The sequence below is a fragment of the Thermobia domestica genome, chromosome 12, assembly GCF_964235325.1.
Source record: "Thermobia domestica chromosome 12, izTheDome1.hap1.1, whole genome shotgun sequence".
Taxonomy (NCBI): domain Eukaryota; kingdom Metazoa; phylum Arthropoda; class Insecta; order Zygentoma; family Lepismatidae; genus Thermobia; species Thermobia domestica.
In genome coordinates, this window is record NC_137465.1 from 202,197,222 (window position 1) to 202,209,559 (window position 12,338).

The 12,338-nt window shown below is 36.1% G+C and overlaps 2 protein-coding genes across 3 annotated transcripts in view; one reads left to right on the top strand and one right to left on the bottom strand.

The window, feature by feature from the left end:
* The window catches only part of LOC145666936 (retinol dehydrogenase 12-like), a 141,233-nt gene that overhangs the window by 112,604 nt on the left and 16,291 nt on the right, over positions 1-12,338 (top strand). For both annotated transcript variants that reach the window (XM_081734548.1, XM_081734549.1), the window contains 4 exons: positions 2,254-2,441; positions 3,267-3,359; positions 6,698-6,931; positions 8,357-8,536. In XM_081734548.1, coding sequence (XP_081590674.1) covers positions 2,282-2,441; positions 3,267-3,359; positions 6,698-6,931; positions 8,357-8,536 — 667 coding nt within the window. In that variant the 5' untranslated portion in view covers positions 2,254-2,281. The remainder of the gene's footprint in view (positions 1-2,253; positions 2,442-3,266; positions 3,360-6,697; positions 6,932-8,356; positions 8,537-12,338) is intronic.
* LOC145666935 (retinol dehydrogenase 12-like) overlaps positions 1-12,338 on the bottom strand; it is a 311,781-nt gene that overhangs the window by 54,849 nt on the left and 244,594 nt on the right. The gene's annotated exons all lie outside the window — the stretch shown is intronic.

Sequence of the window (12,338 nt, forward strand, 5' to 3'; positions counted from 1 at the left end):
AACTGTTAAATAAGTTTATTAAATATGCCAGACAAACCTCGTTTTGGAGTTGGAAATAATTTGGAAAGACAGGGCCCCCTTTTCCCCCGTGGCTACATACTTTTGCAATCTGATTCATATATATACGCCTAACATCGTAAGAATAAAGCATGGAAAGTTTGTAATTTGTTTTGAAATTTACTTCAAGATAGGCTCTTTTTTATTCGACAGAAGAAACGCAGTATGTTTTCTGTTCATTTTTTTTCTTTCACGTTCCACTGCTTTATAATGTGCGACTTTTAACACCCTCTTTTCTCCTCTATAAGGGAACCAAAAGCATCAGGCGTCTGAGTGGTGTCATAAATTATCGTAACCCAAAATAAACTCGAGCATACCGAGTTGCTTAGGGATCAGATAGATTGCTTTCGTGGCCCCTACACCAAGCCCAAGCGTGTTACTCGTTATGAAAACGGACAAGGAAAGAAAGGAGCTAGTTGTGTAGGAACGTAACTTCTCTTCTAGCATAATGAGAATTCATCAGTGTCTCGTTTGTTTTCTTTCGTGGTAATTCATTTGTTCTCCAAAATTATAGTTGGCAATGTCTTTAAGCAAACCGAGTACAGCAGAAGTTTTATTTTCTTTCTTCTTTTTTTCTTTCCTTTTCTTTCAAGTGCTACGAAGTTAAGCTCGTAGAATTATTTTTTGTGTTTACAGTTTTTGGAACCCATAACAATAAATTTACAAGACTCAGATTCAGGCAATGACGAAATATTAGCTAACATAGACGATAGTGAAAGTAATGTTGAAGACGAGTGTTTAGCATATCCACTCGAAAAGTTAATAGGTAAGTAATTTAGTTACTATATATACTTTTAGGATGCACAGTCAAAACTCTTGAGTTTGCTGTAATAGTACATTTACATTGTGAACAATGTTGCCAATGTATGTGTCATAATCTCAACTGGAGGACGAGCGAGAAGGGAAAGGGGAGTCCGAAATCCGGCAACACCGCGCGGAAAATCGTGCACCATTGGCCACAGCCCGTGATGCTTTATATCTGGAACACACAATAAGGCTTCCACCTAACATTACGATATGATGATCAACAAAGCACGTATACCTCTCGCCTCCACTTTTCATTCAAGTGAGTATGACTAGCGCATCATACATTCACGACACTATCAATCCTCTCATCTGACCTCATATAGACACTTTAATACTTGACACCACATTCCAGTAGAATAACACACGCCCACAGCTTAGTAAACTTAGCATGTTTAGCTCGGTATATGGCTTCTACCCTGGCCTGCTAGATCTTTGGACTTAAAACCTTTCAAGAACATCTGGATCGTGAATGTTGGGCTTCGGCAATGGCCACGGTGTACAGCGAGAGAAGAATTCCTACCTAAGAGGCATATTCAGCATATGTACACTCATGTCCAAAATTATTGTCGCACGTCTATAAATATGTTGTTCTAGAAATATAATTTGATAACGAATTCGCACGGTACTTCTTATAATGTTGGTATGTGTATAATCGGCAAAGATATGTATGTGGCAAATTTCATGTCAAAAGAGCAGTGAATAAGAACAATAAAACGAAAATAAAACTTTCTTGTCCATTTAGCAACAATTTGTCTTACTCATTCTAATTTTCGTATTTATAATTCTTTTCTTACGAAACTTACCACAAATATACATTTCTCGATTATACACAGAGCATCAGTATTAAAAGTACCATGCAAAATCATTATCAAATTATATTCTTACAAGAAGACAGTTATAGACATGTGACAATCATTTTGGACATGAGTGTACGTACGACTACAGCTCAGGGTGGATGCGCGTGCTGTTAGTACTCCTTGTTTTTGAACATGCTGTATAACATGTTCAGGATGTCTTATGGATCCTATGCTGGAATCAGTATTATCTACTATCATTTTTTCATAAGCAGCAATATTCAACCAGGTCCATGAATTCCTACTGCGTGTTCTTCAATATGTTTCCGCCAGTGCCATGTATATACCTTTGCCTTTCAACTCATGATTTCAAATTATTGAGAACTCAATACCTCATGTATTGTTACATTATAAACAACTCTTAAAACAAAGGAATCTTTGAAATAGCTAAGGAAACATTTGCATTAAACAAACAGTAGAATCGTACTTCGAAGACGAGTTCTATTGTGTTCTGTAATTTATTGTTGCAATTTCCTCTTTGCCGAATAGAATATTAACTATTCTGATTCTTAATATATCTTGTTTCATTTTGCAGCGAGGCCCCTGACATCGAAACAGAGACCATGTCGATATTTATGATAATGGAACGAACGGTTGTGTATTCTCTGTTCTATCTGTGGTGTGCTGTGGTGGAACTGTTCAAGTCCACCTTTGTCAGAGTAATGTATTCCAGCGACAAACGGTTGGACGGGAAGACCGCTCTCATCACAGGAGGTTCTGCAGGTAGGAGATATTCTTATCTATGTATTTTATATAAAAGAGAGTACAAGTACGCCTTCTATTTAGCAGTGCATCTCCACTGGAAGTGCATCAATTTCTGTTAGATTAACTTCTGTATTGTCTTGTAACTGTGTCATCTTGTGTTGTTAATAACTCTAGAGAAAAGACACCACTCTTAGTTATACGAAGGCAGCCAACACGAGACGCGAGGCGAGGAGATTATGAATAATGGACCAAAGGCTGACAGCACATACTTACCCAATCACGTGCTAGACAGAGCCCATGATTGAAACACATAGTCAATGGACTCTCTCCACATCATCTCCTGTCTCGGCTTGACTGAACACTTCTCTGGTCAATGCGCGGCTAGACTTAGCAGAGCACGTAGTTTAGCTGCCTTTATCCTTAAGATTTTCCAAATGATCCAGTTATTATAGAGACTTTAAGACACCTTGACCTCCTTTAAGACGATAAAACAACCAGAAAGAAATACACTTCCTAATGAAATGTACCAGAAATATTTAATTAGGTTTTTCACCACGGTATTGAATATCAAAATAGACAAAAGCATTGGAATTGTTTTCTTCAGTCTAAACATAGTGCACTATTTATACAGTAGATACAGTAACCGTACTCTACTTGTCCTCAGTGTCATGAATTATCACTTTTGTTAACAATTTTTCGATATGATAGACACAGAAATATTCGCAATTATTTTACTCAATAGCCTAATATCCATAATTGTGATGCTTCACATGGCATCTGAAGTGAAATAAGACCTCTGTGTATTGGTTCTAGAAGTATTTATTTGTTTGTTTTAATTTCCAGGCTTAGGGAAGGAGACGGCGCTGGACTTGGCAAAGAGAGGAGCCAGGGTTATCATCGCCTGTCGTAACATGGAGAAAGGGAAAAAAGCTCAAGGTAAGAAAAAATTATTAAAAGACCTACTTACTTTATACAGGCAGATAGAGGCTCTAGTGTACTCCGCCACTGATTTATGTGGGAAAATATTCTTATATTTTGTTGGAAATGAACGATGATTTACTAGGTTTCTTCCAAGTCCCTTAGTTTTTGAAAGTTTAGTTCTGTTATATTTAACGTAAATATTTACAAATCAAATTAAATGTATGGATAACAAATTGATATTACAAAGGATGTAAATATATTTAAAGAACAAATCAAGATGGCGTAGCTATGAAACAATCGTTATTAGAGATAATATTATTTCAAGAACACGTGACGGCTCATATTTATATTATGAGCTATACAGAAATGTCACGTGGGGGTACTTAGTTTACAAGGCAAAGTTTGTAGGGCTTTTATTTCGCTATTAAATCTCTAAGCTAAACTGTTGCCAACTTATTTTAATGCTAAGGCAATAAAATAAACATCCACAACTTAAAAAGTAAACCACAAAGTATCTGCAGTTGATTACACAAACTAATAATTGTTTTCAATATCTTTCTATAAGGGATTCATTTGAGTGACCAATAATTATGACGTCATAAATTGCATACCCAAATTTTTGATTTATAAGAAAAGATTTGCAAATAGTGGCTTCTTTATTTAATAACATTTTGTACATATTATTTGGAGCCATTTTCTATATTATTTATTCTCTGCAAACTATTCAATACAGTTTTAAAAAATGGGGGTGAACTAAGCGAAATCCTTCAAAGAAAAATCATTTTTTAACAAAAACTAACAAAATATTAAATTTTATTAAATTTTAAATAGTTTTTCATCTAAATATGTTACCAGGGCCGCTCTACCATGTGTGCAATATATGCATTTGCATGGGGTTGCAAAATCTGTCATAACTATATTATTTAAAATAAATATTTCTTGTTGGAAACAGACTTCATGATGATGGTAGTTAAATTTAATAAGCTGACTTTCTATTTGAATAATACATTCATAAATCATGTTTAGGTCGCATTTGTTGAAGGTCACATGGATAGGGCTAAAGCAAATTTTCAAACAAATCCCAGTATGAATTGCTTGATTGCTGTCAAATACGAGAACTCAACATTCAAACAGTAGCGAACACCTGTTCCATTTAGTTATCACAGTTTTGATATGAAAACGAGTCTTGTCTTTGTCACAAACAAGTTCCTTATCAATGCAGGTGGAAACAAGTTTTCTTTTCTTTTTTTAATAGATATAGAAGGAAAATCAAGAAATTAAGATAAAAGAGCTAGTTGCACTGGAATTGCAAACTAATATATTGAGATTGAAGCTCGATATTGGATTATATAAAAAGGATTACATCCTTGTTCTGCAGGTGTGTTTGGTTCATATTTCACTAACATAATATATTATTATTTAAAGGGAAAAACAGACATAACGATATTGTATTTCTAGCCTTTAGAACTTTCTGAGTATCTGTACACTTTCCCTTCCTTTCGTTGTTTATGATGGGGTCACATACTTAAAAATCGTAGCTTTTAAGATTTGTTCTTTCTTTCTTTCTGGAGAAAGGGTGTGGTAAATGATGCCATTGCACGGAGCATGAGATTGCCTACTGCCAGCTGTATGTTAGAACACATTATGGGTATTAACACTTAAACCGTATGCCCCGTCTGTGAGATGGAGAGGTATTTTTGTTTCCATGGTAGGGCTTGTGGCAACAATGAAGGCTCTAGAAACCTCCCCTCCACAGTACCTTTCCCCACTTTCATCTTGCACCTCTGAGAATTTCTACAACTCAGTACGATCTTCGCATCTTTGTGTAGTAGTTGGATTTTTGAGAGTTACTCGTCTGACAGACGGGGCATACGGGAACTGTTACTTTTTTCCCCAGTCTGTGTGATGGGACATACGGTTAAACGTATAAAAGTTTTAAGTCTGTTTTTCATGAACTATGTTTCTATGAGTCTTTTTGCAATGGAGAAGCACAGTAATAGTCACGGAGTACTGTTGCTAATCCAAGTGATAGTGACTTTGATGTACGTATTCGTCGTTTACTGGCAGAAGAAAGTGATGTTTCTGGTGACTGTTTTAGCGAGTTTGACAATACGGACTCAGACCCGGATTATGATCCTAACAATACGGGTGGTGTAGAAGTAGATACAGGAGCAAGAGTTGGAGGATGACGAGGAAGATAGTTCAGAAGGAGAAGATGTTGAAGATCTGACAGGATTGCCTCCGCCTGACCTAGTACAAATTGATGTTCCCCCGGAAAATTATGTAGTCAAGGATGGTTACACATGGTCTTCTCAAGAGCTTCCTAGGAACCGTAGGACTTTGCACCATAACATCACTAGAGGTGGATTGACTGGTTTGACTATTCAGGCTCTAGTGCTCGGACAAAATCCTTCTAAACGTGAGGTGTGGTCCTTACTTTTCACAGATGCATTCATTACAGAATGTTCTTACATCATAGACCCTAGAACTGTTCGGTGTATTGCTGATGGATACAAGAAACAATAATATTGGAAATCTTTATTCTCATCCAGTCCTGTCCTGTGGTTGTCACATTTGCGTCTAATGATTCGTAATTTCTCCCGTAAACATTAACTTGGTAAGAGCGATAACTCAAATTTCATATTACAAACTCTAAAAGGTTTCAATTTATAATAATGTAAATGTCTTGAATTGTATCAGATGTAAATTGAAGAACACATTCCTAATCATTCACAGAACATTAAAAGTGATAATAATACAGTAATATTGAATCATGGCTTTTAAAGGTTGACATCCTTAGGCAAAGAGAATAAATGTTATAGTTCCGTAGTGCTTGAACGATTGAAAAAAATACAAATGATGCTTTGAGCATTTGTAAAGAATTTTGGAAATTTTATTTTTGGATTGGAATATTGTGTAAACCATTGTCAGAAAAACATTATACATGGTGTTTACACATGAGTAAAATTTTCAGCTATGTTACTTTTAAATTTTTTCATTTCCGTAGCTGGTATGATTTCCAAGGTTTACACTAGTTTTACGTTACTTGCAATATTTAAGATTTCGGAAGTGACTTTTCGCCAACTTTAATATAAATGTGGACGCAATCCATTATTGACGAAGTTTCAACTGCTCTCTGTAAGAACGTTTCTTGGACATTAAAGGTGAAAGTGTTTCTAGCTTCTTCACTTTATTTATTTCATTTATTTTTATTCACAATTAAATCTTTCGTTGAGATCACAATAAACTCTTGCTTTTGTTGTATCCAAGGACCCTCACGTCTAGAATAAGATTAACGCAGGCAAAAGTGACTTCTGTAAACCTTAACAAAGAATGATGCTCCTCTGTTTCAGATGAAATAATACAGACAACAGGAAACAAGAACGTGGCAGTGAAGCAGTTGGACGTAAGTTCGATATCAAGTGTACGATGTTTCGCTGAGGACTTTTTGAAAACAGAAAAGAGTTTGGATATCTTAATCAACAACGCAGGAATAACTTTCATCTCCCAATTCACAAAGGATGGCTTGCCAACAACAATGGCCACCAACTACACTGGACCATTCCTTCTCACGCACTTGCTTCTAGGTGGGTAGCTCAGGTATTCGCTATTTACCCTTTACGACGAATCTTACATGACATTAATAAATAAATATTCGAGTCAGAAGCGTATGAAAAGGAGAATTCGGGGCTCAAACTTCTCCTTGAGGAAGTTACTATGAATAATTTAATATATACAAGTAAGTACACTAAAATCACGCTTGTCCTGAAAGGAGATAACGTTGAATCCCTTTCATGAAGTTAAAAGTAGGATCTTTAGAAACGTTTGGGCATTAAAGCTAAAAATTATTCAAACTTCTTCACTTTATTCATTTCATTTATTTGTCTTTACACACTTTCCTTTTCATGAAATTCTTCGTACGGTACTGACTCCAGTAGAAATCTGTATATGAATGAAAGAATGACCCAAATAATACCAAACTCAGAGGGTTAGTAGAACAGTATACCAGCAATAAGTTTGCAGAAATATAGGAAGTGACTAGGCTACCCTCCGAACTCTAGAGGGACATGGATATCCTTTGATATCGTTCTCAGAATGTTTATCAATCTCCGGACATACTTTTACCTTTGTCAAAATATAGCGGAAGTTACAGGATAACCCTAAAATTTATTGTCATAATTATTTAGATTTAGCAATTATTGGTGTATAATAAAATTCAGGGTGACAGCAAAAGTAATCTCGCTTCTGGACAGGGTATAACTTTAATATTAAGAATATTATTCTGTTCAAACTTTCATAGCAGTTACATAATTTCATAAAGATTTTGATGATGTCGATTGGAATTATAAACTCTTGATGTTCACGTCATTTGTTACGAGGGAAACATCGAAACATCCAGAAGATGGTTCAAGGTTGTGAGTAGTGTATACATGGACCAGATATACCAGATCTTTGGGAATACATCCGTAACTTCATTGCACCGATTACGCTTCAGAACACGTGATTGGAACTGGGTTAAAGTCTCGATTTTTCCCTAATAAGAGGTGGCGTAAACGTCGATTTTTTATAATTCGAATCAACACCACCAAAATCTTCATAAAATTATGTAACTACTGTGAAAGTTTAGGCAGAATTGTGGTGTCAATATTAAAGCTATGCTCTTTCCAAACCAAAAATTAATTTTGTGTTCACCCTGTATTTCTTTAGTCTATGTTGTGGATGTGTTCCTCATTATCAGTGAATAGTCTACAAATCGATTGTGATGTCATACGTTTAGATGCAAGAACAAAGACCATATGAATAGCAGTGATTAGTCTACTCAAGTACATTTTGTAATTACTAGGAAATTGAGCAGAGAAATTCTAGTATCATACTTGCACTTACTTCTATAGAAAATTTTTTAAAAGGTAAAGAATGTAAACCGAAGCGATGAGCAGTTTTCATCGTCATAAGCTTAGCGCAATAGGCTTTATAATGAAATTGTAAAATATTTTAAAACATTTCTTTTCAAGATTTATGTAAAAGGTCATCGTCCTGTAGAATAATCAACGTGAGCTCAGTATTGCACACTGTTCCAATATGGCGGGACCTGTATTCTTTGAGACATGAAGACCATTTTGGCTCCTACCCTTTCTCCAAGCTTTTCCTCAACATGTTTACTGTGGATCTGGCACGTGCTCTGGAAGGAACAGGTGAGTAAAAGATTGCTGGTAGGTAAAACATTTAACTCATTTATGGTGACGATGGGACAAGGAGATACCAAAGTATATTGTAAAAGTTTTTATTCTAGTGTGTTCATCTAAAAAAAAAAAAAAAAAAAAAAAAAGCAATTACACAGAACTTACCTTATTCATAAAGTGATCATTTGATGAAGTCTTTAAAAGAAAATAGAATTTGTATCTAATTCCATTTTCATTTCAGTCAGTTGTTTTTCTGGACATAGTAAACATGTAAGTAGATTTAAAATAAAATGTTACACTTTAATGCACTAAAATAATATATAAATAAATATACGATGTGCACATGAAAAGTACGTCCCGTTTTATTCTAAAGTACACACTTTTTGTCATTTCAGGAAAGCAACTGTGGCGTGAACAGTATACAAACACATGTATATAAACATTTGGTGTTTAATAATCGAATATTGAACAATTCTGTTCACAAAAATCTGGAAGTCCTTTCAGAGACTAAATACAAAAAAAGTGTTCCTAGAGCCAGCACAATTCCCACAAATCTGTACAGAAGAATCATGTCCTTGTGTGTTTCTGTGTCTTTTTGTTTTCCAATTTAAATTTAAATTCTCTGGACTATTGTTTCCACATAACATTTTAGTATCTTTTCATAACCGAAATCAGAATATTTTTCTCATTATTACAACATTAAATTGTGAAAGTATGCAATTTGCTAAATGCATTTCATATCGAATCCTTTTTCCTTTTACTGAACAGTGATGTCTTACAAGGGAAGAGAGAGAGAGAGAGATTATATATCGAAGTGGAAAATGGTTTATACACCAATCGAAAGCACTAATGACGCCTATTAAGAAACTGCAATAAACATTTTCCGAATACATATACTGTGTGAGTTATATGAATATATAGGGTGTCCAGAAAGTCCGTTTCCACCCCTAGAAATCGCAAACGGTGAGACAGATGCGAAAACAGAAAAACACGTGTTTGATCATTTTAAAATTCAACGTGTCAAAGCAAAAAGTGTTGCCCTAGGGCCTGTTGACTGCTGCGCCGTTTCAGATTTATGAGGGTGGCCATAGACTTTATAATGATGCATTTGGTGATATTTTGACTGGCCGCTATTTTGCACAGGGTAATTTTAGTGAGTCGAGACTTGTTCCATCTTCTTGCCTTTCCAAACAGTTTTCCAATGATAGGCTACTTGACCAACGCACAATTTGCAATTTTAGAGTTGGAACCCGCCTGAGTCCCTGTGGGTGGTCGCAGGGCAACACTTTTTGCTTTGATACGCTGTACTTTTAAAATGATCAAACACGTGTTTTTCTGTTTTCGCATCTGTCTCACCGTTTGCGATTTCTAGGGGTAGAAACGGACTTTCTGAACACCCTAAATACTCATATAGCTCGCACAGTATATGCATTCGGAAAATTGTTATTACAGTTTCTTAAGTGCTTTCGATTGGTGTATAAACCATCTGCCACTTCGATATATAATCTCCCTCTCTTCCCTTGTTAGAGTAGTCTTAAGCGTCAGTTTCACAAGCTCGGGGTCATGGGTTTGATTTCACTGAGTTAATAAAAGAGTTTTCATCATTGGACCACTAATACTTCCGATTTATAATAACTTTAACAATATTCAATTTCTTTCGGTCTTAGCCCCGTTACATTGTCAAGCGGAGCTCCCGTGTGGCAAGATTATTACATTGGTTTTTATGGGTGCATACAAAGTCACGCGGAGGAGCCTCCGCGTGGCCATATCCGCGCTCCGCGCTACGCGAGGCGGATAGGGATATTGAGCAAATGGGTGTTTACATAGTCAAGCGGAACTCCGCGCGCGGAGCAGCCGCTTCTCTTTAAAACCTAAAAAGAAACGTGCATAGTAGCAAAAGCAAAATGAAAATTAATCCAGATTTCTTTTCTTATTTTTGATAGTGAGTTGCTAAGTAATATTTTATACTGTTCTATAATATTAGTTTCATATTTTTATAGTGTCATTTTTAATTTAGCTATAATGTCTTCGTTTAATTGCAACTTCCAATTAGTGTCTTTGCTTAATTGGAGCTATACATGTGGTGCCTCTAATGTACCATTGTTAGCAGTACGTGACTATTGTTATTTTTCGTCCTTTTTTCAATAAATTTCAAATTTGTTTCAGTTTCAATTATCACGGAGGTTAAATTAATACCATGTTAATGAAAACCCTCTTGTGAGGAATACAAAAAGCGTGACATTCGTGAACAGGCATGGAACGAGATATGTAAAAGATTTTTTGTAGAAATAAAGGCATGGACAATGAAAAAAGATAAATTGAGGCAAAGGATGAAAAGTGATTGGATGTGATTAGATGTGAAGTTCTAATTAAATGTACAAACATTCGTTATTTTTATTTGTTAAAAAACAGTGTCATGACATTTTTTAAAGGAAAGTGCTGTATTTTAAGAGCGTGCATATGGGTCTTATTTAAACTACATTTTTATAATTTCGATGGAATTTTTTCAATTAGGTCATCGAACGACTGAATTGACGTACGGAAATAATTGAAGTACTTCTTCTCGTCTTCTCGCAAATCTATATGCACAGACACAAAAACTCCCTACAGGCTTTTTTGAGAAACTAAGGGATGAATCTTGAGATATTTATTTTTTTGTGTTCGTTTTCTCTTCTTACAGAGATATTAAGATGCTACTATTGTCGTTTCGATCTTGTTCATGTTAACTCGCAACACTGACAGAGAAGAATCCTGTATATAATCACGTGACGCGTAGCGCGTAGCTACGGATGACGGTGTAAGCAAACACGCGTAGCGCGGAGGGCGGATGGCGGTGCACGGAGCTCCATTTACTATGTAACGGACCTTAGAGTTGACATCACTTTCTTCACTATAGAAAGATGGAATATCAACAATAGTCTAAAAATGACATCAGCTGTGAGAGAGGTGCCGGGATCGTTACCCGGCGCTTCCACCATGTAGTGACAACGACTTGCCTGTCGGGATCGTTATGAGAGGCACTCACAATGTGGGGATAACTATCACAGATTTGATTGAGATGAAACACATTATTCCGATTATATTGAATGGCAGAGCAAAGAAATGGCAACTAATTTAAAACAGTCTCACCACCTCCTCCCTCTTACTCATTGGTGATGATACGCGCTGTCCAAAGACTTGTAGGTCGAGACGTTCTGATGATATCCATGATGAAAACTTGTCGGACACTCGACCATAAGATCGAATGCCGGACAGAAGGCCAGGAGACGTCGATGTGTCCCCGTAGTGGTTGAGATCCGAAGACCACGCTCAAGGTTTCTCAAGTGTTTATGTTTTGACAGTTCCTCTGACGTCATGAAGGAAGCAAAGGTGGTGACCCTCGCAAAATGACATGCATATAGTCAATTACCAAATTGACAAGCCAAAGTACACATGTCCTCATGTCGATGATGCAACATATATAAGCTATACTTTCTACTAGGCTGCTAACGTAGTAAGGATTACATAGACAAAAAGCAGGAAGAGAGCGCCTTCCGAGAGTCAAAGTGCCTACTACTCAATAACAATACTTCATATTATGTTAATATCTAACAGGTAGATTGTTGGAGCAAGCGTTGATTCGATATCGGTGCATGACAATGCGGCTAAGTAAAAACAAACTTACTGAGAAAGTATGTGATCTAAACAAAATTGAATTTGAAGCAAACGTATGTGAGACTTTAGTAACGCGACGTAAGATAAAAAAGGTAATGGGAAGCACTACCAATGTTTATTGCAAATAATTCAAAATACAAGGACTTCTTTGTATTAACGC